Here is a 25,500-nt window from a genome sequence, read left to right as displayed (position 1 = left end):
CCCATTTTTTGAAAGCTAGTGAATCATCTGTAGTTCCATGCATAGTTTTGGACATCTGGTTGTGGCAGTGAATTAGGTTATGTTTATATTGATGAATTCTAAGGAATTGATTTATTTGATTTTGTAGAAGAACGTCATTTGTCTAAGGTTAAACTTAGTAAATGCCGCATCTCTTGAGCCCTAGTTTAGTACCTATTTCATTATAGACTTTAGATTCTAGATCTTTATACCATTTTTCAAAACCATATTCCCTCCTGCTCTTGTACATTCCACTAGCTGAATAGAACCTCAGAACTCCTTAATTTCAACCTCATTGCCCTATTTGTGGAGATTTTTAGTTGAAGGGGCCCAAACAAGCAGGCTGGTGATACCCATGAGGTTGAAGACCTTGAAAAGCAACTCAGGACAGATGGTGTGCTTGACTAACTGCCTAGGAGAAAGTGACGCCAGGACCCAGCAGGGATACCACATTTCCTTTGCCATCCAAGTCCTGAATTTCCCAGAGCACAGAGGAGGCTTCAGGTTAACAGTTCTTCAGTCACCCATCTCTCTTTGGTTTCAGCTAGTGACAACTGAGCTGATCAAGGCCAGAAGAACTCTGAGCTGAGCAGTGGAGGCCCTCCTGGATCTAGAGAGAAGAGGTGACCGTGGAACCAGTAATGAGCCATCCTGACTACCGGCTGAACCTCCGGCCCCTGGGGACCCCCAGAGGTAGCAAAAGGAAAATGGAATCTGCTCTAGCAACTGGAGACCTGAACTAAAGTGGAATGGAGGTGCAGGGCGGGTCTTAGGACTGAGGGAGACTGTAATTCTCTTGGTGGCCTGTTCAGTATTCTTCTGTGTTATTTACCTTAGAATTGTGTGTTTTCTTGCTGTCGTAATTTATTGTTATATTGATTACAGTTGTTTAATCTCCTCTAGAAGAGTGATGATCTTTTAGTAATTCCTATTTTTAAAAGTTTGTGTCTTTAACCAGCAAAGCATACTGAACCCATTATTCGGGTTATGTTCCATGTATATTGTGGTGCTGATTTAAAATTCAGGTCTCAAATCTGTGTACATTTTATTCATGTTTCCTTATCAATTTTTCTTCTTTATGACTATTTGAAATCATTATCAGGGAATTTTATTATGTTTTGGTCTTTTTAAATAAGAAAAAAAAGGTGAAATATCTCCAGTTTTGGAGATAGACGTTTGAGTAGAGTTCATTGATGCCTCATGTTTCTAGGCGTATCCTCTTTGGCTGGCCCACGTGGTGTTGGTGCTTCACCAGGTGACAAAAAGTCAAAGAGCAAGACCATACGAGGGAAGAAAAAAAGCATATTTGAAACCTACCTGTCCAAGGAGGATGTTTCAGAAGGCTTGAAGAGAGGAACACTTATTCAGGTGCTTAAAATATACTAGAAGGCTGTTCCTTGAATATGTGGAATCAGAAGTAATCGATTACTCATTGAAACTGTTCAGTTTTCTCTGCTGTGTGCTTTGAGAGAAATGATGACATAACAGGCCCAGGGCTTCCCACTTCTCAGACCTGCACTATAACTAGAGGTGATAAGTGCCACCAGACTGTGACAAAGTGCTCTGAGGTTTGAGAGAAGGGAGCCATTACTTCCAGTTAGGGTTGTCTAGGAGTGCCTTATTGGAAGGGATATATTAGAGCCAGGCCATGGATTGGTGCAGTTTGAATAAGTGGAGAGAAAGAGCTTTACAAGGGGACCAGTGTGAACTGCTAAGAGAGAAGTGGGATATAGCGTGTGGCTATAAGAAACATTGATAGGTCAGTTTGCCTGGAGCACATGGATGCTGCCTGACAGAGAATAAGCTTGAAAAGGAAACAGTAAATAGCAGCAGACAATATTTGTTGAGTGCTTTATAGTTTACAAAATATTTTTACAAGCTAATTCAGCAGTTTGGCTCAGCAAACATTCAGCTATCCACTGTGAGCCAGGAACAGTTTATATAGTTAGGAGCACACAGCGTGGTTGCTCCCGACATGAAGGTGGATGAGACTGACTTTCTGTACTTTGAGCCTGCAGCCCAGTAGTGGAGCAGGCAGTCATGTGAACAGATGATTTGAGGATAAAGGGTAAGTGCTCAGATAAAAGTGTGACCACTTACTGGAGAATGTTGGGGGAAACCAGGAAACTGTAGGAGATGACACGTGCGGTGAATATTGAAAGATGACTCATTTGGGTCTATTAAATGAGTGTTATGTGTGTGGGAAGGGAGTTATGGAAAGGTAGTGACACTAATGAAGACACGAACTGTGAAGCAATATGGAGTGAGGCAGCTTAGGTCTCTTTAGGCGTGAAATCTGAGGCAGGTAGTAGGCAGTGAGATCGAGAGGGAGGCGAAGCCACATATTCTTTGAATTAGTCTATTTTATAATTCTTAGTTTAGTATAGAAACATTGCCATGTGTTACCTGGCTTGCTTGAAGATGTCGACTGTGTTCCATTTTCTCTCAGTCCAAGTGTCCAGCTTCTATATTTGTGTTCGGGGCTGGAGATCCAGCTAATTAACAGATACTGTCATCTTCTTTTCCTTTTTATCACCTTTTGTATTTACCTGTGGTCACATGCACATGTGCTTAATATAGACTCTTGAATGAAAATTTGTTTTAAACAAATTAATTAGTTGCTCGCTCTGATTTCAGAGGTACAGTTGGTTTTTTTTTTTTTTTAAAGCTTCCCTTGATTTCTTTGATAAGGTCTCTCAGGAAAGTTAAAGCTTCAGTTGGACATTTGTTCATTCATTAATCCATTCATTTGCTGTTTATCGTTCAGCACACATACTGAACTCCATTTTATCTGCAGGTTTCTTGGCCCTCATCTTATTCTGTGTATGAGGACCTGTTGTGCTTTTCCCATTCTCATCTCCTGCCGTTCTCTTCCAGGTACACTCTGCTCAATTCACCCTGATCTTCGAAACTTTGCCAGTAAAATCTCTGCTCTTTGATTCCTCTATGACTTTGTACATACTGTTCCTGGTGTTAGGAATGCTTTCTCCCACTATCTTCATGTAATTGTGCTTGACCTTACCTAAATGTTACCCCCTTTATGAAGCCTCACTTTAATTCTCCAAGTAGAATTGGCCATTACCACTTTCCTGAAGCCGACATTTTTGTTTACCCTTTATTCTAAACTTATTATCGTTTCTTGGAATTTATATTTCCTCAGATAGACTGTTCACTTCCTTGTGGGCATGGTCATGTTTTATTTATTCCCACAGATTAGCCCAATGACTGGCATTTGATTGATGCTTAATAAATTTATATCGAATAAATCTTTATTTACTGACTGAATAAAGGATCAAGGTACTGTCTTTGAAGAAGAATGAGAGGATCGTCTGTTGTTATGACTTGGAAGAAAAATTGTTTATAAAATTTACAGAGATAGGCTCAGGAAACTATTCTGCAGTGGTATTATTTTTGCTCCCTCGTATTAATTTTTGCTTTTGAAGCAACTCTTTGCTAATGTTAAAAAAAAAAGGTGACCAATATAACAACTCTCATTCCCAGGAGTTTGTAAGTGATTCCTCCTGGCCTGTGACATCATGAGACTCTGCAGCCAGAGCCTCCCCCCACAGATGAGAACAGTTGTTCTTTGCAGATGGGAAAAGGAATGGGTTCCAGATATGAGGTCACCGTGTGAAATATACAACACTGTAAATAAGATTTTCATAGGCAGAGAAACAGAGTCCATCTGTGCAGGCCTTAATGGGTAAGGTAAAAGGCTAGTCAAGAAAAGAAATTTGAATGCTGTTGGAGAAAATTAAACTTATTAAATATATATATTAGATGTAAGCATTTGTTAGCTTTTGTATACAGACTTAAGTATATTGTGACATCCTTTTTCTTTCCCCAAAGAAACTTTTATTGAAAGATAAGAGATGTTTTTATTTTTTAATTTTTATTTACTTATTTTTTTAATAGATCTTTATTGGAGTATAATTGCTTCACAGTACTGTGTTAGTTTCTGTTGCACAGCAAAGCAAATCAGCCATATGCATACACGTGTCCCCATATCCCCTCCCTCTTGAGCCTCCCTCCCATCCTCACTATCCCACCCCTCTGGGTCATCGCAGAGCACTGAGCCGATCTCCCTGTGCTATGATGCTGCTTCCCACCAGCCAACTATTTTACATTCGGTAGTGTGTATATATATGTCAATGCTACTCTCACTTTGCCCCAGCTTCCCCATCCCACCCGATGTCCTCAAGTCCATTCTCTATGTCTACCTCTTTATTCCTGCCCTGCAACTAGTTTCATCAGTACCATTTTTTTTTGATTCCATTATATATGCGTTAGCATATGGTATTTGTTTTTCTCTTTCTGACTTGCTTCACTCTGTATGACAGACTCTAGATCCATCCAACTCACTACAAATAACTCAATTTCGTGTCTTTTTATGGCTGAGTAATATTCCACTGTATGTATGTGGCACATCTTTATCCATTCATCTGTCAATGGACATTTAGGTTGGTTCCGTGTCCTGGCTATTGTAAATAGTGCTGCAGTGAACATTGTGGTACATGTCTCTTTTTGAATTATGGTTTTCTCAGGGTATATGACCAGTAGTGGGATTGCTGGGTCATATGGTAGTTCTATTTGTAGTTTTTTAAGGAACCTCCATACTGTTCTCCATAGTGGCTGTATCAATTTACATTCCCACCAACAGTGCAAGAGGGTTCCCTTTTCTCCACACCCTCTCCAGCATTTATTGTTTCTAGATTTTTTGATAATGGCCATTCTGACTGGTGTGAGGTGATACCTCACTGTAGTTTTGATTTGCATTTCTCTAATAATTAGTGATGTTGAGCATCTTTTCATGTGCCTCTTGGCCATCTGTATGTCTTCCTTGGTGAAATGTCTATTTAAGTCTTCTGCCCATTTTTTGATTGGATTGTTTGTTTTTTTGACATTGAGATGCATGAGCTATTTGTATATTTTGGAGATTAATCCTTTGTCTCTTGTTTCATTTGCAAATATTTTCTCCCATTCTGAGGGTTGTCTTTTTGTCTTGTTTATGGTTTCCTTTGCTATGCAAAAGCTTTTAAGTTTAATTAAGTCCCATTTGTTTATTTTTGTTTTTATTTCCGTTACTCTAGGAGGTGGGTCAAAAAAGATCTTGCTGTGGTTTATGTCAAAGAGTGTTTTTCCTATGTTTTCCTCCAAGAGTTTTATAGTGTCTGGTCTTACATTTAAGTCTTTAATCCATTTGGGGTTTTTTTTTTTATTATTATTATTATTTTTTGTGGTACGCGGGCCTCTCACTGTTGTGGCCTCTCCCGTTGCGGAGCACAGGCTCTGGAGGCGCAGGCTCAGCGGCCATGGCTCACGGGCCTAGTAGCTGCTCCGTGGCATGTGGGATCTTCCTGGACCGGGGCGTGAACCCGTGTCCCCTGCATTGGCAGGCGGACTCTCAACCACTGCGCCACCAGGGAAGCCCTGGGTGGAATGTTCTATAAATATCAATTAAATCTATCTGGTCTGTTGTGTCATTTAAAGCTTGTGTTTCCTTATTTATTTTCTGTTTGGATGATCTGTCCGTTAGTGAAGTGGGGTGTTAAAGTCCCCTACTGTTATTGTGTTACTGTCGGTTCCTCCGTTTATGTTTGTTAGCGATTGCCTTATGTGTTGAGGTGCTCATATGTTGGGTGCATAAACATTTATAATTGTTATATCTTCTTCTTGGGTTGATCCTTTGATCATTATGTCGTGTCCCTCTTTATCTCTTGTAACAGTCTTTATTTTAAAAATCTGATACAAGTGTTGATACTCCACCTTTCTTTTGATTTTCATTTGCATGGAATATCTTTTTTCCATCCCTTCACTTTCAGTCTGTATGTGTCCCTAGGTCTGAAGTGGGTCTCTTGTAGACAGCATATAGATGGGTCTTGTTTTTATATCCCTTCATCCAGTCTGTGTCTTTTGGTTGGGGCATTTAATCCATTTACATTCAAGGTTGTTACAGTATGTACGTTCCTATTACCATTTTCTTAATTGTTTTGGGTTTGTTTTTGTGTGTCTTTTTCTTCTCTTGTGTTTCCCACCTAGAGAAGTTTCTTTAGCATTTGTTGTAAAGCAACATTAGTAAATTAGGGGTACGATCAGAAGGTTTGAAGATGCCAGCACCAGGGAGGTATAGCAGGAGCCAGTGACATGAACTTCTAAGTATCTGGGGATTTTGATAGAGAATGGGAGAATTTTTAAAGCTGTAGTGGGGAAGCAAGGGGGAAACATTCTTCTTCTGGTCCCTGAGCTATATGGGATAGGAGAGAGAAAATCGGCCCCCTTTGAGAGCACTTGAAGGGAATTGGTCACATCAGGTTTCAGTGGAGGCAAGGAGGCACCAGAGCATTCAGAAAAGAGATGGAGGATTTGGAGCCACCAGTTTCAGGCTTAGGAGAGGGTTGAGGAGGAAAATGAGAGATGAGGGTTTGGGGCAGATTAGGCAATGGTTATAGAAATATGGAAATGGAAGTTCTGGACTTATGTATGTAGGTGAGTAAAACAAGACATCTGCTAGAAGCCTCTTTCAGTTACAAGGCCATTTCTTGAGTTGCTTTCCTGACAGCTTCTTCAGGCTGTGGGGATGACCGTGGTCTGCTGTGGACTCTGCTAGAGATTTTTCTTTCTTAGTGTGATCTGTACTCTCAGGGGATCTGTTCCTGAGGTCCAGTTCTTAAGAGTATGCTCCAGTCAAATTGCAAACATTTTTCTTGAACAAGGCATGTGTCCCTCCTTGTGTGCTTTTATATATCAGGAAGTGTGTGATGGACAATCAAGTATAGAATCTTTTTGGTCCTTTTAATAGTTGTTTTTTTTTTTTTTTTTTTTTTTTGCGGTACGCGGGCCTCTCACTGTTGTGGCCTCTCCCATTGTGGAGCGCAGGCTCAGTGGCCATGGCTCACAGGCCCAGCTGTTCCGCGGCATGTGGGATCTTCCCGGACTGGGGCACGAACCCGTGTCCCCTGCATCGGCAGGCGGACTCCCAACCACTGTGCCACCAGGGAAGTCCAGTAGTTGTTCTTTTCAACAGAGTCGAGATATTTTATAATAACTATACATCGAGTATATAACCTTTAAAAATTGCACATCACTGTTATATACCTGTAACTTATATGACATTGTACATCAAACATATCTCAATAAAAAAAAACACAGACAAACAAAATAGAGCAAGATACAGCCCTGAGCAACCTGTTTCTTTCCCGAGTCCAGCTGTGGCATCTCTGAGTGCTCTGTAATTAAAGGTACTTTCAAAGCAGAAGGCATTCTCATCTCTATACTTCTTCATGTACTAACCATTCACTGAGCTTGAAGGGATGATAGAAGATTAGCAGTTGAAAAAAAAGGAACTTGGGTCAGAAAATGAATTTTAAAAAATCAATGAGTTTACTTTTATTTATTTGGAGTGTTTATTTCCTCTCACTGGACTGTAAGCTATGAGGGTAGAGCCTATCTATTATTACTCTCTCTCCATTGTGGCCCCATCACTTAGCATAGTGCCTGTCATGCTAATTGTCAGGAGATATTTGTTGAGTGAGTGGATGAATATTGAGGATAAATATAATAAGCCTTTTCCTCCCTCTCCCAACAAGAAACAGCTGCCCTAAAAGTGAAATTGCAGTGACATTCATAGAAAAGGGACTGGCCTCTGGGAGCTTTGCCTGCCTTACTTCCCAGGACCTCTGTCTCTTACCCTAATACAGCATGGTGGTAGAAGAGTATTTGCCCTCTTAATCACTCTTGCCTATATTTCCTTTCTGATTTATTTTCAAATTTTACTCCTCCATCAAGGACCAGGTCAGACACCATCTCTGGAGCCTTGCCTAGTGCCCCTAGCTGAAAGTACGCTGTCCCCTCACTTGTGGCATTCTTCATGTTTTACTTTATAAACAAAGACTGAGCTTGGTTCTCACTCTCCCACATTGTCTGTCTCAGGGTCTGGCACATAATCAGAATTCAGTAAATAATTATTAAATTAAGGACTGAATGAGGATTTATAGTAGTCTGTGTGGGATTTAACAGTAATATAAACTGTTGCATGGAAATTTGTAATTTAAACATGGCGTACCAGTGAAAGAAGGAATTATTTTCTGCTTTATTTTATGCCCTCACCTATTTTGTTAATTGTGTATCTTTGAGTCTTTCAGTATTTTAGGGGAGAGATGTTATTTAAAACAGTTTCTCAAGACACCCTTTGAGTCTGACTCTTAGGAAAATAACTGCCTCCATCCATGTGTTCCAGTGGCCTTCAGTTGCAGCTGTAAGTGGGGAGGGTTACAGCTTCCTGCAAGAGCCTAAAATACTGAACTGCTGTTGAAGATGGCCCCACCTGCACCCCTGTGCATAAATAGAGGCAGACCCTGACTTCGTGCTGGACTGACGTGAAGTTGAAGGCAGACTGGGTGGCCTGGCTGTTGGAGCCAGGATTCCCACTTACGTTAAGAGCTGGTTCTGGACCATTTTGAATTATTGACTCATTCAGCTCTGCAGAGGGGCCAGAGTAAAAAATATGCATCCAGCCCCTCGAGACTAAGTATTCAACCTGGAAGTCAACCTGTATCACTTTGAAAATTGTCACAGAAGCAAGCAATTGTGGGAAGGTCTTACAGAATAAAAAAAGGCCATTGTGTAGTGAGGCATAATCCCCCGTAACCTTGTTCTTAAAGTAAAGGTTTATATTTGAAGACTAGCATATAAGGGCACATAAAATCCCAATAGTTGCCACTTTCCCGCTCCACGCCAATCTCTGTTGCTTCTCACCTCTGCCCATTCACTGCAAGGTGCCAGTGTGAGCTTTTAGTGTTTGATAGAACTCTGTGATACAGACATCAGTATAAATCATATTTCATGCATTTAATGAATAGTTCTCATACATCTAACTTGTTTCCTAGATCGAATTGTTTAATTAATTTTAAACTTTTTATTGACTAGTAACATATGTATGGAAAGATTGTAAGTGTATAACTAGTTAAATTTTCACAGGTTTTATTTTTTATTTTAAAGGGTGTATTGAGAATTAATCCGAAGAAGTTTCATGAAGCCTTCATTCCTTCCCCGGTAAGTTCAATAACTTTATAATAAACCCAATGTCACATTTAATTTTTTAGATGTGCTGTAAAACTGAAATCATATATTCTAACTAAAAAACAGAGTAGTAAAACAAAATTGAGGATGGGCAAGGATTTGTTTCAAATTTAAATAAACAAAATTTGCCTTTGGTTAACAGCCCCTTCTGCCAATCTTAAAAATCACACTTCAAATGAAAGGGATGGCATTTGTTACTAGGCTGCAGGGAGCAGCTGAACCCACACAGATACCCACCAGTTCTTGTAATTGGACACCCTTGGTTTATAGCTTAAAAGGATTTATGGGTTTTTCCACTGATTTAAGTTAATCTCTCCTAAACAAATATGCTATGTACTTTCAATCTACTGCATGAGCTATTCTGCAACTTTGTCCAAAAATAATGTGTATTATTATTTTTTTTTCTGGTCAGTTTCTGACTTCACTTTTACGCAGGTGATAGGACTTGGTACAAGGCTTTTTACCATTGGCTCTTTATAGTCTTTCTTAGGTTCATGACTCATTTTAATAGGCTCTCTCTCATTAAGGAAAGTTCACTCTGACATATAATTAGCAGCAGGTCTCTGGATAATGTTTGATTGTGCAAAGCTGGGAGAGCAGTATTCTTAAATTCTTGGCCTAACTTTTCCAGGATACCATAAATAGGATAGCCATAGAATTAGATTTTTCACAGTGGAAGAGATTATAGGAAGAAACTTCGGCTCATAGATGAGGAAATGGAATACATATATTTCAGTTAACATATTTCATTTTGTGAAATGACAAGTTTAATGAGAATACAAGTTCAGTCATGTACTTCATAGGTATTATTACTGTTGTTGTTTCAATAACCTAAGACCTATTCTGAAGTTCAGTTTTGTCCTTTTTTCCCTTGCCCTTGCCCTGAAGCCAAGGATTCACATTTGTATCTCAAGTTTAGGTCTTACCCACTGGCTTAGATAAAAGATGTCACATGTCACCTTGTTCTCTCTTAGTCATTTTCTGTTCCTGTGACAGAACATGGTATATATTGCTGACCCTGGTGCTTAGATTATAGAATTGAGTGTCAGATTTGAGGTAGTAACTTAGCTGCGGGAGCTATTCCATCAAACAGTTTACGTGGGTGTTAGATTTCAGAGTTTGCTCATAAGGTGAAATTCACATTCAATAATCATAAAAATTACCAATGAAAATCTCTTAGGAATATGCCATGTTGGAGAGGGAGTAACCATCTCTCAATAAGTCTAGCATAACCAGCATTTTCTCCACATTAGAAAGGGTGATTGTTTCTTCTTTGGCACACCAGTTGAAGGAGCTCAATTATACTAGGGGCCCCACTGTGTGAAAAACATGGATTTTCTTTTTTTTTTTTTGCGGTACGCAGGCCTCTCACTACTGTGGCCTCTCCCGTTGCGGAGCACAGGCTCCGGACGCACAGGCTCAGTGGCCATGGCTCACGGGCCCAGCCGCTCCGCGGCATGTGGGATCTTCCCGGACCGGGGCACGAACCCGTGTCCACTGCATCGGCAGGCGGAATCTCAACCACTGCGCCACCAGGGAAGCCCAAACATGGATTTTTTAAGCACGAGAATCATACCCAGTGCAGTAAGGAGTTCACCCTGAGAGGTACCTGGGAACTGAGCAGATCGCCCTCCCTGCACACTGAGGTTTGCTCTCATCGATGGGAATGATAGGTGGAACTACATACAGTATTTTGAAAATTTTTCTGCTTGCTTTCTCTCTTTCCTGAGTACACAGTATTGAATTTCCCTAAGTTAGATCCCTATTAGGCCGGCTCCTAACGAGTGTATGGCCTAGGACAAAATACAGATGGAGGCACACATACCTTATATTAAATATTTAAAAGTTATAAATCAGACTAACAAACTGTTAAGTAAAATACATTCATGACAGATAAAATATATTCCTTGCCAAGTATACCTCCGTGTACTTGTACTGGGGTTCAGATGTAGAATTCTCAGACTCCTCGGAGCTCCATGCTGAAAGGTGGCTGCATGGAGAGGGTCCACCTCTGGCCTGCCCCTCTTCCCTTCCCAGTTCTTGCTCCCTGTCCCCTCTTTGCTGCCCTCCTGCCTCCTCCCCCGCATTCAGCAAGGGCCCTTGCCCTCTAGGTGAGCATCTTATCCCACATGTCCAAGCTCTGCTCATACCCTTTAGAAATACCCACCCATTAGCCACCTGTCGAGTCTAGGGGTGCCACCTGTGATGTGGTCTGCGTTTGGGAAGATAGACCTGGGGAAGGTGCTTATATATGCCCTGGAAGTGGGCTTGGGGCTGATTACAATCCATTTAGCCTCGAGAACTCCTTACCTGTTGAGGAGGGGTGTGGTCGGAGGAGGGCCAGAGCAGAGGTCCTCTGAAGTGTTGGCCTGGTTATGTTCCTGTAAGTTAAGTTCATGTGATTTAAATTTGCAAATGACGTGTTGCCACTGTTTAATCTGGCTTGTTAAAGGAAGTTAAGCAAAAGTTATTGATGTTTCAAAAGCTCAAGTTGTTCTCCCACTTGAAATTGTATTCCTGGCATGTCCTATTTAGAATTTTTTACACAGTTGTGGTATTAGGATTGGCTTACTTCTATACCTCTTTTATTCTCTTATCTGGCTGCTGATGGAGTAATAAAATTGTCTCAGAGGGAGAAAAAGTGCTAAATGACTCACCTCTACTACAGAAGCTCTATCAAGACCCAGCTGTAAGTGATTGTAGATACTCCAGTTTTGGACACTGGCACAATCCTGCATTCTAGTTTTGTAGATTTTCTGGTCAGTTTCAGGTTTTAGAAGCATTATGGAGAGCAGTTGAAGGGGGAGATAGTAGAGGCAATGAATTACATGTAGGTAGATCCCACCACTGGTCTAGATTTCTGAGTATACGTAGCTTGTGCCCATGTCAACTGTGAACTTGTATGAACTGGAAAAATGCTCACAGGTAGACTAGAAGGTAGGATATCAGATGCAGGGCCTGTTACCTGTCCCTGCTTTAGCAGGGACAATAAAGATAGGAATTGATAGAAGATGAAGCCTCAGCTCTGACAATAAGAAATGGAAAGTTTCCTTAATTGTAAAATGAAGGGGTGGATTAAATATTGTCTAATGTTCTTCATAACTTTAAAATTTTAAAGTTTTTGGAGAAACAAAAATAGACTAGATTTGATGAAATTATTTAGGTTTATTCTTATTGACTCTAAAAACAGTTGAGAACTTATACAGTGTCACTTTCTGTGTTAAAATATCTACATATATCAACAGGCTAGAAACAATGAATTGATCATCAGGTATAAAAAAGTACTTTGTTTTGGGGGAACATGATTTAGGTTTATTATAATTTCTACTGATAGAAAGTTGATATTCATTTTCCTATGACAAACTCAACATACATGGGATGTTACTTCTGTGTGTACCTGATAGTGTTCTCTTGTTCTCAATAAAAGTAAGAAAGAACCATGTAACTTTTTCACAAAACCAAGATAAATTGATATTATTGAGGTGTCTTTCTATCCCATTTGGGAATAAGATAAAGAGGAAAAATGGACCAGATGTAAAAACCTGGCTTTTTATTAAAAGCACAGTTTCAGTTCTGAATTATATTGGTGCAAGGAGTTCTGTAGCTTTTTTGTGCATCTCATCATGGGAGGCACTCTTTGTACATCTGTGGAATTTATTTCTGGTCCAAAGGGAGCTATTCCATCGGTGGAGGATGTTCTGACCATCATAGTATACTTGGGCTATCCTCCCCACTCCTGCCTCCTATACATTTAGTTAGATTACCCATAGATCCCTTTATATTTCCAACAGGTTGATCATTATCCATTTTTCTTTTTTTTCTATTCTTTCTGATGGATAGAGCAAGTCTTCTGGCATTCAAATGAAGGAATGAATTCCTTGGCCTTAAAAAGTAGTTAAGAGGTTATACTGCTGGAAACTCAGCTGTGCTCCAGACTAGAGCCTCCTTACCTATGCTATGGATTTTCTTCTCCTATAAGTACCTATGCTATTTATTTTCTCTTATTTCATGTACACTGCTTTTTTTGTTTACAGTGTATGATGGATGTATATGAAAAGAAATGTATCTTTGGGAAAACAATTACAGTTTGTTAATTTGGAAAAAAAAGTTAGGAGGGATTGACTCAAACTTTTAATATTGAGCTGTCCTCAAGTATCTTTTTTTTTTTAATTGGAGTATAATTGCTTTACAATGGTGTGCTAGTTTCTACTTTATAACAAACAAAGTGAATCAGTTATACATACACATATGTTCCCATATCTCTTCCCTCTAGCGTCTCCCTCCCTCCCACCCTCCCTATCCCACCCCTCCAGGTGGTCACAAAGCACCGAGCTGATTTCCCTGTGCTATGCGGCTGCTTCCCACTAGCTATCTACCTTACGTTTGGTAGTGTATATATGTCCATGCCTCTCTCTCGCTTTGTCACAGCTTACCCTCCCCCCTCCCCATATCCTCAAGTCCATTCTCTAGTAGGTCTGTGTCTTTATTCCTGTCTTACCCCTAGGTTCTTCATGACATTTTTTTTCCCTTAAATTCCATATATATGTGTTAGCATACAGTATTTGTCTTTATCCTTCTGACTTACTTCACTCTGTATGACAGACTCTAGGTCTATCCACCTCATTACAAATAGCTCAATTTCATTTCTTTTTATGGCTGAGTAATATTCCATTGTATATATGTGCCACATCTTCTTTATCCATTCATCCAATGATGGACACTTAGGTTGTTTCCATCTCTGGGCTATTGTAAATAGAGCTGCAATGAACATTTTGGTACATGACTCTTTTTGAATTATGGTTTTCTCAGGGTATATGCCCAGTAGTGGGATTGCTGGGTCATATGGTAGTTCTATTTGTAGTTTTTTAAGGAACCTCCATACTGTTCTCCATAGTGGCGGTACCAATTCACATTCCCAGCAGTGCAAGAGTGTTCCCTTTTCTCCACACCCTCTCCAGCATTTATTGTTTCTAGATTTTTTGATGATGGCCATTCTGACTGGTGTGAGATGATATCTCATTGTAGTTTTGATTTGCATTTTTCTAATGATTAATGATGTTGAGCATTCTTTCATATGTTTGTTGGCAGTCTGTATATCTTCTTTGGAGAAATGTCTATTTAGGTCTTCTGCCCATTTTTGGATTGGGTTGTTTGTTTTTTTGTTATTGAGCTGCATGAGCTGCTTATAAATTTTAGAGATTAATCCTTTGTCAGTTGCTTCATTTGCAAATATTTTCTCCCATTCTGAGGGTTGTCGTTTGGTCTTGTTTATGGTTTCCTTTGCTGTGCAAAAGCTTTGAAGTTTCATTAGGTCCCATTTATTTATTTTTGTTTTTATTTCCATTTCTCTAGGAGGTGGGTCAAAAAGGATCTTGCTGTGATTTATGTCATAGAGTGTTCTGCCTATGTTTTCCTCTAAGAGTTTGATAGTTTCTGGCCTCAAGTATCTTTAAAATAAGAGATGCTGCAATAGATGCAGGCTTCTGAATGAATCAAGTAAGAGCTGAGTTGTGATTCAGTATCTATAGATTTGTGTATTGTTCGAGGTTCAATTCAGCCCTGCTTCTCTTCGTTTCTTGGGATAGAAACTTGACAGTACCAGCATCTTACCCTCTTAACTCTCTAAGCTAAGAGTGGTGTAGCTGCTTCTGAAAGAGGCATCTGATTGCATGCGTTTTGACACATGATGGTGGGTTCGGATGACCTCTGGACAGCTTTATGTTCATTGTAGAGAAGTTGGAGAGATCCCATTACTTTATAAATTGCAGAAGGCAGTTGATGATGTTGTGCCACACTTCAGTTGTTCACTCTTTATTTACTGGTTGCGTCTTCTTGTTTCTCTGAGAAGCTTATCACGAACCGTCTTTGTGACTGGCACGGTAGCTATTCCTTAGGGACTAGGGTGGGTCAGGTTTGGCAAAGTGTGCAGGCCACAGCTGCTAGCCTGTGGCTAAATTGGAAATTGAACAGAAAGACTGTTCTAAAGATCTCTAATGGTTTGTAATTGGAAACTGTAAAAAAAATACTGAGTATATGAAATCCCATTCTGTGAGTGTGGTGGTGAATTTGCAGTGTTAATTTTATCTTTATTTAAAATACCATAGTAATCACCTGCAGTCTGTTGAGCGTAGCATCAACTGTCTCTAGTAGAGAAGTTTGAGTGGTGGCTTTCCAAGCCAGTTTGCTGTTACCTCCTTTGAGAAAAAGTAACATTTTACTTCTCTCTTATCCTCTGAAAAGAAGCACATAATATAAACTCTTGGAAGGATGAAAGGATGAGAGTACATGTTTGCATGTTTGTTTTTTTGCATATATGTATTTTATTTATTTATTTTTTTACAGCAGGTTCTTATTAGTTATCTATTGTATGCATATTAGTGTATATATGTCAATTCCAATCTCCCAATTCATCCCACCACCACCGGCCCCCTCCCCTTCCCCCCTTTCCCCCCTTGGTGTCCATACGTTTGTTCTCTACAGCTGTGTCTCTATTTCTGCCTTGCAAACCGTTCATCTGTACCATTTTTTCTAGATTCCACATATATGTGTTAATGTATGACTTTGCTGGTTTTCTCCTAGAGAACCCAACTCCTGGAGCTGGTTGTTGCTCCTGCCCTTGTTTGGTTTTCTTTGGGGATTATATCAATGTGTTGTTGTTCTTCTGTTTTCTTGCAAATTGTCTACTTTTTACCTTTCCCTTACAAAAATTCAGTCATGTACAAAAGGTACTATCATGCTTTATTTTATTTAAAACAAAAAAGGGTAACTTACTCCTTTCTCATTTCAGTTATGAAAGCATGCAGTCCTCGTTTTCTTTCTTTTTTTTTTTTTTGCGGTAGGCGGGCCTCTCACCGCTGCGGCCTCTCCCGCTGCGGAGCACAGGCTCCGGACGCGCAGGCTCAGCGGCCATGGCTCCCGCTCCGCGGCATGTGGGATCCTCCCGGGCCAGGGCACGAACCCATGTGCCCTGCATCGGCAGGCGGCCTCTCAACCACTGCGCTACCAGAGAAGCCCCTCGTTTTCTGCTTTATGCATTTTTGTTTGTTTGGTTTGGCCTGTCTACAGTAGATCTTCTCGTATTTGGTGATTTTTTAGTATTATGTTAACCTGTTCTTCTGTGTTCATCACCATTTCTATTAGTTCCAAAGAGCCTGAGCTTCCTCTAGGCCTGTTTGTGGTTAAATACTAGTGTTCCTGTTAACTCAGTGGACAGATTGTAGAGTCTACAGTTTTTAAACCAAGGAAGTAATTTTTTGGTTCCAAGCCTTGGTAAACTGACTACTTTATTTCCTTCTCCAACCTAGGATGGTGATCGAGACATTTTTATTGATGGGGTTGTTGCTCGTAATAGAGCCTTGAATGGGGACCTGGTGGTTGTGAATCTGCTTCCAGAGGAGCAGTGGAAGGTGAGTTAAATTTTCCTTTTATAACTGTAGACTTCTCAGAGCCTTTTGCAGTAGTGCATCAGTGAGACATCATTAACTGAAGCTGTCACAGACCCCTAAGGCCCTTGGTTGCCTCAGAAGCAGACCACAGAATTCTTGGGACATAGAAGCATTGGGTGCGCAGACATTTAATGATTTCGGTTCACCTTGTTCCCTCCCCTATGATCTGTCTTCCCTGTCACATGCTTTGCATTGGTTTCTGGTAATTTTTAGGATAGAAAAAAAGCTTGCAGGGGACATTCAAACCTGATACATATTAATATCCCACATTTAATGCTGGGAGAACTAGAAAGACAAAGCCATAGGGATGGTGCAGTCTTCACATATTCCTGCTGCCTCTCCTGGAGAACCCAGGCAACACATATCTAGTTCTGTGATGTCCAGTTTGGTAATTGGACTTCTCGTGGCAGATAAAAATAGACTGTGTATTTTTATAAAACAGAAATTTGGTAGCAGACGAAAATGTTTTTAACATGAGAATATTCTGGGTTTTAGTCTCCATCTGTCTCTGTCAACTGAAAAGGAAGATTTGGTTTTGTTTTGACTATTGTTTTAAATAAGGATAAGGCACTAGAATGATTCATAGCAACAGTTTCTTTGAATTGTCATATAAAACTGGTAACTTGTATATCTAAGTCTGAATTTTTCTTCCTAGTATTCTTTTCTGTTTTTGAATTTTATTTTATTTTATTTATACAGCAGTTTCTTATTATCTGTTTTATACATATTAGTGTATATATGTCAATCCTAATCTCCCAATTTATCCCACCACCACCACCTACCCCCACCCCCGCCCTCTTTCCCCCTGTGGTATCCATACGTTTGTTCTCTACATCTGTGTCTTTATTTCTGCCTTGCAAACCGGTTCATCTGTACCATTTTTCTAGGTTCCACATGTATGCGTTAATATACGATGTTTGTTTTTCTCTTTCTGACTTACTTCACTCTGTATGACAGATTCTAGGTCCATCCACATCTCTACAAAATGACCGAATTTCATTCCTTTTTATGGCTGAGTAATATTCCATTGTATGCATGTACCACATCTTCTTTATCCATTTATCTGTCGATGGGCATTTAGGTTGCTTCCATGACCTGGCTATGGTAAATAGTGCTGCAATGAACGTTGGGGTGCATGTGTCTTTTTGAATTATGGTTTTCTCTGGGTATATGCCCAGTAGTGGGTTGCCCATTCTAACTGGTGTGAGGTGATACCTCATGGTAGTTTTGATTTGCATTTCTCTAATAATTAGTGATGTTGAGCATCTTTTCATGTGCCTCTTGGCCATCTGTATGTCTTCTTTGGAGAAATGTCTATTTAGGTCTTCTGCCCATTTTTTGATTGGGCTGTTTGTTTTTTTTAATATTAAGCTGCATGATTCCTAGTATTCTTTTTTTTTTTCATTTATTTATTTATTTTTGGCTGCGTTGGGTCTTCATTCCTGTGTGCGGGCTTTCTCTAGTTGCAGTGCGTGAGGTTTATTCTTCGTTGCTGTGTGCGGACTTCTCATTGCGGTGGCTTCTCTTGTTGCTGAGCACGGGCTCTAGGCGCGTGGGCTTCAGTAGTTGTGGCTTGTGGGCCCCAGAATGCAGGCTTAGTAGTTGAGGCATATGGGCCCAGCTGCTCTGTGCCATGTGGGATCCTCCCAGACCAGGGCTCGAACCTGCATCCCCTGCACCGGCAGGCAGACTCCCAACCACTGTGCCACTAGAGAAGTCCCCCTAGTATTCTTTATATCATATCTTTTATTTTATTTGGCTCAATTTATTGCTACTCAAGAATTTGGTATCCTCTTCAGTGAGAGGTATTACAGCAGAGTGATTAATAGAGTGGACTTTTAGGCTAGGCTACTTGGGTTTGAAGCTCATCTTTGCCAGTCATCTGTATAACCTTGGGTGAATTATACACCCTCTCTGTCCTTCAAATACCTCATCTGTAAAATGAGAATAATCATAGTATGTACTTCATAGGTTTGTCGTAGTATTAAATGAGAATATATGTAGAAATCTTAGAATAGTGCCTGACCCATGGTAGCAGCTCAAGTTTTTATTATTAATTTTTTCCAGAAATGTGGGAAGTACTACCTTATCTCAGACCTTTGTTGAGGCAGAAATTAAATTCTTCTTTTTATCTGATAGGGCTATAGTAACTGAGTAAGACCTATGTGTCAGGAATTTGTAGGGTGCACGGAAATTATTAATCAAGATGGACATAGTTGTTGCCCTCGTGGAGCTTTTAGTCTGGTAGGGAGTGCAGGTAGGAAGAGACAGATACTACTCACACTTATACAAATTTAAGGAAAATTTTGATTAATGCTGCGAAGTTAAGTGCAGAGTGTTTTACAAGAGTGAATTATCCTAGTCCAGATCTACCTCTTCACCTCCCCCCAACTCCCATCCCTAGTTGCTGACAATTGTGGATAGTCTCCTTACTTGAGTCTTGAAAACACAGCTAAGGGTTGGCTCCAGGTCCTAGGAACATAGGTTGATTTAGGTCATTTCCTCTTTTCCTGAAAGCATCATCGAGCAGTGTTGACTGGGTTTAAGATGACAGGAAGAATGCATTAGGGTCTGGTCAAACCAAAGGAAGTATTCCTAGAAGTCATAGAGAGAGTAAATAGGCAGCATTATAGTAAAGATAAGCCAAGGAACAGAAAAGATGATGGATCCCTTCTACTTAAGGGGTGAGAATGGATAGACTAGAAAGAAATAGAAGAGTGTTTAGCAAGACAGATGGATCTAGAGCTGACCAGGGCAGGTATGAGGTATTGACTGGTTAAAGAGTTAATGGAATGGCTGTGTTAAGTGTTAATTTCTTTTTTTTTCTGCAGTACGCGGGCCTCTCACTGTTGTGGCCTCTCCCATTGCGGAGCACAGGCTCCGGATGCACAGGCTCAGCAGCCATGGCTCACGGGCCCAGCCGCTCCACGGCACGTGGGATCTTCCCGGACTGGGGCACGAACCTGCGTCCCCTGCATCGGCAGGTGGACTCCCAACCACTGTGCCACCAGGGAAGCCCTTAATTTCTTTTTAAACATTTTAATAGAGATCTTGAATATATATGGAGACCTAGATGGTTTCACTTACTGATGAATTCCACTAAACATTTAAGGAAGAAATAGTCCTTGATTTTACAAAAACGCTTACAGGAAAAACAAGAGAAGGATACCTTTTCCAACTCATTCTGTGAGGCCAGCATTGCCCTAATACCAGAACCAGGAACGGACATTTTAAGAAAAGAAAGCTACAGACCAGTACTCCTCACAAACATGGGTGAAAAAGTCCTCACCAAAATATTAACAAATAAAATCCAGCAATGTATTAAAAGGATAATACAACATGAACTAGTGGGGTTTATCTCAGGAGTGCAAGGCTGGTTTAATATCTGAAAAGCAATTTGGTGTAATTCACCATATTAACAGGCTAAAGTTAACCCCATATTTAAATCAAATGCCATCATTTTGATAGATGCAGAAACTATATTTGACAAAAGTCCACAACCATTCATGATAAAAACTCATAGTAGACTAGCAATAGAAGAGGACTTCTTCAGTCTGATGAAGAATATCTAGGAGATACTTATAACTAACATTATTCTTAGTGGTGAAGGAGTGAATGTTTTTTTTCTACTATTGGGAATGCAGTAAGACTGTCCCTTCTCATTCCTTTTATTCAACATCATATTGGAGATTCTAGTCAGTATGATAAAGCAATAGAAAAAAACATTTAGATCGGAAAGGATGAAGGAAAACCTTCTTTATTCTCAGACTGTGTGATTTTCTATGTATAAAAACCTAAGGAATTTAAAAGAAAAGCTACTAGAACTAATAAGTGAGCTTAGCAAGGCTGAAGGACAGAGGCTGATATACAAAAACCCATTGTATTTCTATATAGTAGCAATGAAAAATTGGAAGTTGAAAACTTTCTTAAAGTACCATTTTTAATAGGATGAAAAATATGAAATACTTAGGGTTAAATGTGACCAAAGATGTGTAAGACTATAAAACATTATTGAGAGAAATTAAATAAGGCCTCAGTAAATGGTGAGAAATACTGTGTTCATGAATTAAAAGACTCAATATTGTTAAACTGCCAATTCTATTCAAATTGATCTGTAGATTAAGCATAATTCCAAAAATCCTAGCCCTTAAGCAAGGAGGAGGAGGATGTTTAGTGAAATATGTTCTCAGGATTAAGCATAGGAAGCCCAGACCAAAGAGGCTAGAGTCAGGAACTTTGGATGAAATCCTTTTAGCTCTAATTTGTAATGTTCCGCCTATATTATTTCTGCATTCCCCCAAGTGTAAAAACAACTTTCCAGTTAGCAGTACACTTCTTTTTTTTAAAGATTTTTTTGATGTGGACCAGTTTTAAAGTCTTTATTGAATTTGTTACAATATTGCTTCTGTATTATGTTTTGGTTTCTTGGCCATGAGGAATGTGGGATCTTAGCTCCCCAACCAGGGATCGAACCTGCACCCCCTGCATTGGAAGGCAAAGTCTTAACTACTGGGCTGCCAGTGAAGTCCCGAGCAGTACAATTCTTAAAATGCAAAGAGTCCCTGTTTATCCTCTGTGTTGTCCAATCTGAATCTCTTTAATAGTCAGTCTTGTGGAGAGAAATATTGCAGAGGCTAGAGTGGACCATGGCATCTTTCAAGTCAAAAGAAAAGTAGGCTAAGTCCTTAAATCTTGGGTGCTGGGTGTTGGCTGGGACCTCAGAAATGGTGCTAGAGCCTAATTGTAGAAAACCTCTGATGGTTTTCTTACCAATGCCTAAGACTCCTGAATCAGCACAGAAAAAGGAACTTTGGAGCCCACTTGGTTTTGGAGACTGCCATCAGAGCTACTGGCAGGTGGACCAGGCACCTCATCAAGAATCATAGCAGTCACTGTCCTGTACGGGAATGGGCAGTGCTGGGGTTTCTAGGCAGATGGGTAGAGGGAAATAGAGGGACTCAGAAGGCCAGTATTAGTATTAGTATTGAGGAGTCTGGAGAGGAGGTGATATTCATGAAGGAGGTGTGCAGAACAAAGCTGAGAGTAGCTGTTTTTTGTCAGAGAAAGATGGATGTGAGGATACCTCATTAGAATTGAGGCCAATCCTATAGGCCAGTGCTTGTCTCTAGCTTGCAAATGATTCACCTGGGGACTTTGTTGAAATGCAAAGTATAATTTAGTAGATCTGAGGTGGTGCCCCAAATCGTGCATTTCTAACAAGTCCCCAGTCAACATTGGTGCTACGGGTTCTGGAACCATCCTTTGAATAACAAGGCTATAATATGTGAGTCAGGAGAAAAGAAGAAAGAAGCAGCTAGGGAACTTGGGGATGAACTCTCTGGGCCCAGGATCTGAGACTTGGTTGGTGGGAAGATAGTTGAGGAAGAAATGTGCACCTTAACACTTGTGGCTGGGCCATGATGTCCCCCTGAGAGACTGGATCCTGAACCTCTTATTATTAATGACATCCTTTTGAGCAAGGATTGGAATGGATATAGAGAAAGGCCTAGACTGGCAAGGAGAACCCTACCCTTTGTGTTGCTGGTAGAAGTAGAGTCGGGGTGATGACAGAGGGGCTGCCTTGGTATGTATATAGGCCCTCTTCGGCTTTCAGAAGATTTGAAATGTAGAGAGTGGCTCAGGGTTCCTTACTTGTTCCGTTTCTGTGGAGTTCCTAAAGGTCTTCACAGTGGCTGCCTGACAACTGCTTTTTATATTAAAGTCACCCCCATTAAGTATGTCTCTTAGGCCTCATTGGAATAAGTATTTCACAGCTTCCCATTCTGAAGAGGGGAGCTCTGTTGGCTATAGCCCACCTGTGACAGTTGTTGGTGACAGGGTCAAACTAGGGAGAAGAGAATATTCAGACTGTCATCAAGAATCCCTGACATGTAGAATATAAACATCTCAAAGCATACTGGCCAATTGTATTACAGGTTTGTTAGTACAAAAGCATATTGTTATCAAAGGAATCTGTCCTCAATGGTGTGAGCAAATGCGAATTAATTGGATTATTCATCTTTGCTTCTCTATTCTTGTGCTCACCCCTCTTGGGTATGTAAACAACAGTTCTTTTAGCTGTAGTAGTAAATAGTCAATTTATTTCACAGCATGTTTTTTGGCAAAATAGATAGCTGTAGAAGTATCAAGCTGTGAGGCAATAATAAAAAATAATTTGCTCTTATATAACAATTATAATTTCAGAATTCCTCCATGCTTTTAGTAGTTATATGTGATTTATTACAGTCATGTAATGGAGGATTCTTGAGGCAAATGATAGTTTCTTTGTCAATTTGGAAATTAAGCGACTTGTTTGAGAACTTGGAGTTTTGGGAAACGGAGTAGAATCCATATGTCTTGACTTAGCTTAATGTTCTTTCCTTTCCTTATGTTTGTTTTTTTTGCTCTTTTTTTTTTCCTGTGAGGGTGTGTGTATGTATTTTTATAGCCTGAGGATTTGTGGCTTTCCTCAGGTTTTCAGAGTGGATGGATGTGTCCATAAATGGTTAGAAGCCATTGATCTTGATGATTCTGCCTGGAACAGTTCAGGGTATCTGGTGGCTTTTCATCCTCCACCCCTCCTGCCCTGTGCTAGATGCAGGAGGTACAAACTCAAATAGGTCACATGCTTTGCTCTTAAGGTGCTTGTAGGCTGGTTGGAAGAGGGATGGGAACAGTTGTAGTATGGTTTGTACGATAGAGAAATACATATTGTTATGCGAGCACTAAACTGAGAGAATTTGGGAAGGTTTCATAGAAGGGGTTCCATTTGAACTATGGTTTGGAAGATGGGAATGGAGAAGGAGAGAGGTTTGGTTTTGTTTTAGGATGAGAATGATTTGTTTAGGGCTGAGAATTATTTGGCAGGAGAGGGTGGTGAAAATTTCCACTTTCAGGGAGGAGCATATGAAGTAAGGCTCTGTCTTTCTGCCATGCAGTTGGCTGAGTGCTGCAGCCCCTCAACCAACTCTCTTAGACACTGGCATAAGCAGGGAATTGCTAATTGTTCCCAAGATCCCCCCCTCTAGGAAGACTAACATCCTTGACCCCCCTTTTATTGAAGCTCACAGTAAGTATCCTGCTCTTTGTAAACTCGTCTAATTGTCATGTATTTGATCTTAGCCCCACCTCTTCCATTTTCTTTTCTTTTCCCCACCAAGTTCATCTTCCATAATCATCAACAACCCGGTCCTTTATCTTTTTTTAAACTATAATAAATTCATCCTATTATTTTTCTTCTCTTAAAAATCAAATACTATAGTACATTGCAATTAAGTGTATGTAGACTCTGTGGATGCTGCTGCTGATTGCTAACTTTTTAGTGCTAACTGTGTACCAGGAACTGTATTTACTGCTTCACACCATTCTTTAGTCTGCTTTTATCTCTATCCCAGTTTCGTGAATGGGAAACCTGAGGTTTAGCTTAAGCATCCTACTTATTTAGGGAACAAATAAATATAACTAGGGAGTGACAGTGTTGGGATTCAAATTCACATCTCTTCATGTCATGACCTCATTGCTATTTGTTATTCCATAGGTGCAAAGGAGAGAGTTATTTGATCTGTAGATAGATATTGTCAGGTATCATAAAAATCAACATAAATCCAGAAAATAATAATACATGATTTAGCATTAGGCAGTATCCTGAGTTGCCATCATGGGTAAAGAAGATGACTTTATCAATTGAAACGACCAAAGGCCCAGTATTCTTTTTTTTTTTTTTTTAAAGCAGCATATAGTATCTTTTTATTATGAGTTTTACTGGTCTTGATCTAGTATTTCAGTTAATTTTTTTTTAATTTTTAAAAAGTTAAAAAAATCTTTTACTTAGTAGCTTTTTATATATATATATATTTTTAATTTTTAAAAGAATTTTAAAATCTTTTACTTAGTAGCTCCCAGTATTATTCTTAGAAGACAAACAATTTAGAAACAATTAATTAGAATTCGAGTGAACTGAGTGGTTGTATCCTAAGGCTAGAGAGATATGAAAGCTACCCCAGGGCATTAGGGAGGCAAGTATTGGGAATGTGTCTTACCAGACATCTGCCCTACATAACAGATCGAAACCGAGAGAGCTAACCCAATTATAAAGTGAAACCATGAGCTACAGCCCGCTGGACAAGACATAGAATCAAAGAGGTTATAGACTCAGATGCCATTCTGGCTTGTTGGCAGCGGATCTCAAATTCATGGGACATGTGACACAGGTATTCAGAAGGCAGGTAGGCATTTGTCATATAGAGGGTGCCTTCTTCTGGGACTTTGGGACAGGGTTCTAATTCCAGAGAGGTGAGACCATCTTATTACAAACAGACTGTTGGAGGCAGCCACTAGGCTGGGAGTCAAGGATAGGATTTAATCCCTGAGCTAGGAGAATTGGCTAGAGCGGTACTGGGAGCAAGAACCAAAGCAGAAGACCAACCTTGAAAGCCAGAACTCTGGGCCTTCTTTGGCTGTACCAAAGGAAATTTGGGAACCCAGAATTCAGCTCTGGTATCTTGGATCTGGGGGTTGGGTTAAAGCTAGGCCCTCCGATAAGAGGAGCCAAAGCTGTTTAAATATTAACTTCTTTGCTTGATTGGAAACTAGGGTGAGCAGCTTAGTTGATGCAGCCATAGTGAGTAGCCCAGAGAAAATCAGAGTACAGGAAGCTGATAAGAGCGTATTAAAATTAAAATCAGGTGAAACTGTGAAACAGAAGCTGACTAGCTGAAGAATCAGGAGTGGATTTCAAGTGAAATCTCTTCTCATTGGAACTTAGCTTCTATATTCTTCTGTCTGAATATTTAAAATATAGTAAGACAGACTGGAATATATTTGATATATTGATACCCAATGGAAAATTATAATGTTATTCATTTATCACCCAGGTATTTGTTGAATACCTGCATTGTACTTGGGAATAAATCAACCAAACACTTCGTTAGCTAAGTCTAAATTTCTCTTGGGACAGGAT

General features: G+C 40.0%; 1 protein-coding gene across 12 annotated transcripts in view; it reads left to right on the top strand.

The window, feature by feature from the left end:
* The window catches only part of DIS3L2 (DIS3 like 3'-5' exoribonuclease 2), a 373,313-nt gene that overhangs the window by 52,827 nt on the left and 294,986 nt on the right, over positions 1–25,500 (top strand). For all 12 annotated transcript variants that reach the window (XR_003793808.1, XR_003793807.1, XM_029224426.1 and 9 more), the window contains exons 2-5: positions 563–711; positions 1,229–1,386; positions 9,016–9,069; positions 16,401–16,502. Coding sequence is in view for 10 of the 12 variants with exons in the window: in XM_029224426.1 (XP_029080259.1) it covers positions 660–711; positions 1,229–1,386; positions 9,016–9,069; positions 16,401–16,502 (366 nt within the window). In the remaining 2 variants the exon portion in view is untranslated. The remainder of the gene's footprint in view (positions 1–562; positions 712–1,228; positions 1,387–9,015; positions 9,070–16,400; positions 16,503–25,500) is intronic.

The sequence above is a fragment of the Monodon monoceros genome, unplaced genomic scaffold, assembly GCF_005190385.1.
Source record: "Monodon monoceros isolate NGI ecotype Baffin Bay Population unplaced genomic scaffold, NGI_Narwhal_1 Super_Scaffold_16, whole genome shotgun sequence".
In the NCBI taxonomy this organism is placed as follows: domain Eukaryota; kingdom Metazoa; phylum Chordata; class Mammalia; order Artiodactyla; family Monodontidae; genus Monodon; species Monodon monoceros.
Note: the sequence above shows the minus strand (reverse complement) of the source record. Positions and strands in the feature narration are given on the sequence as shown.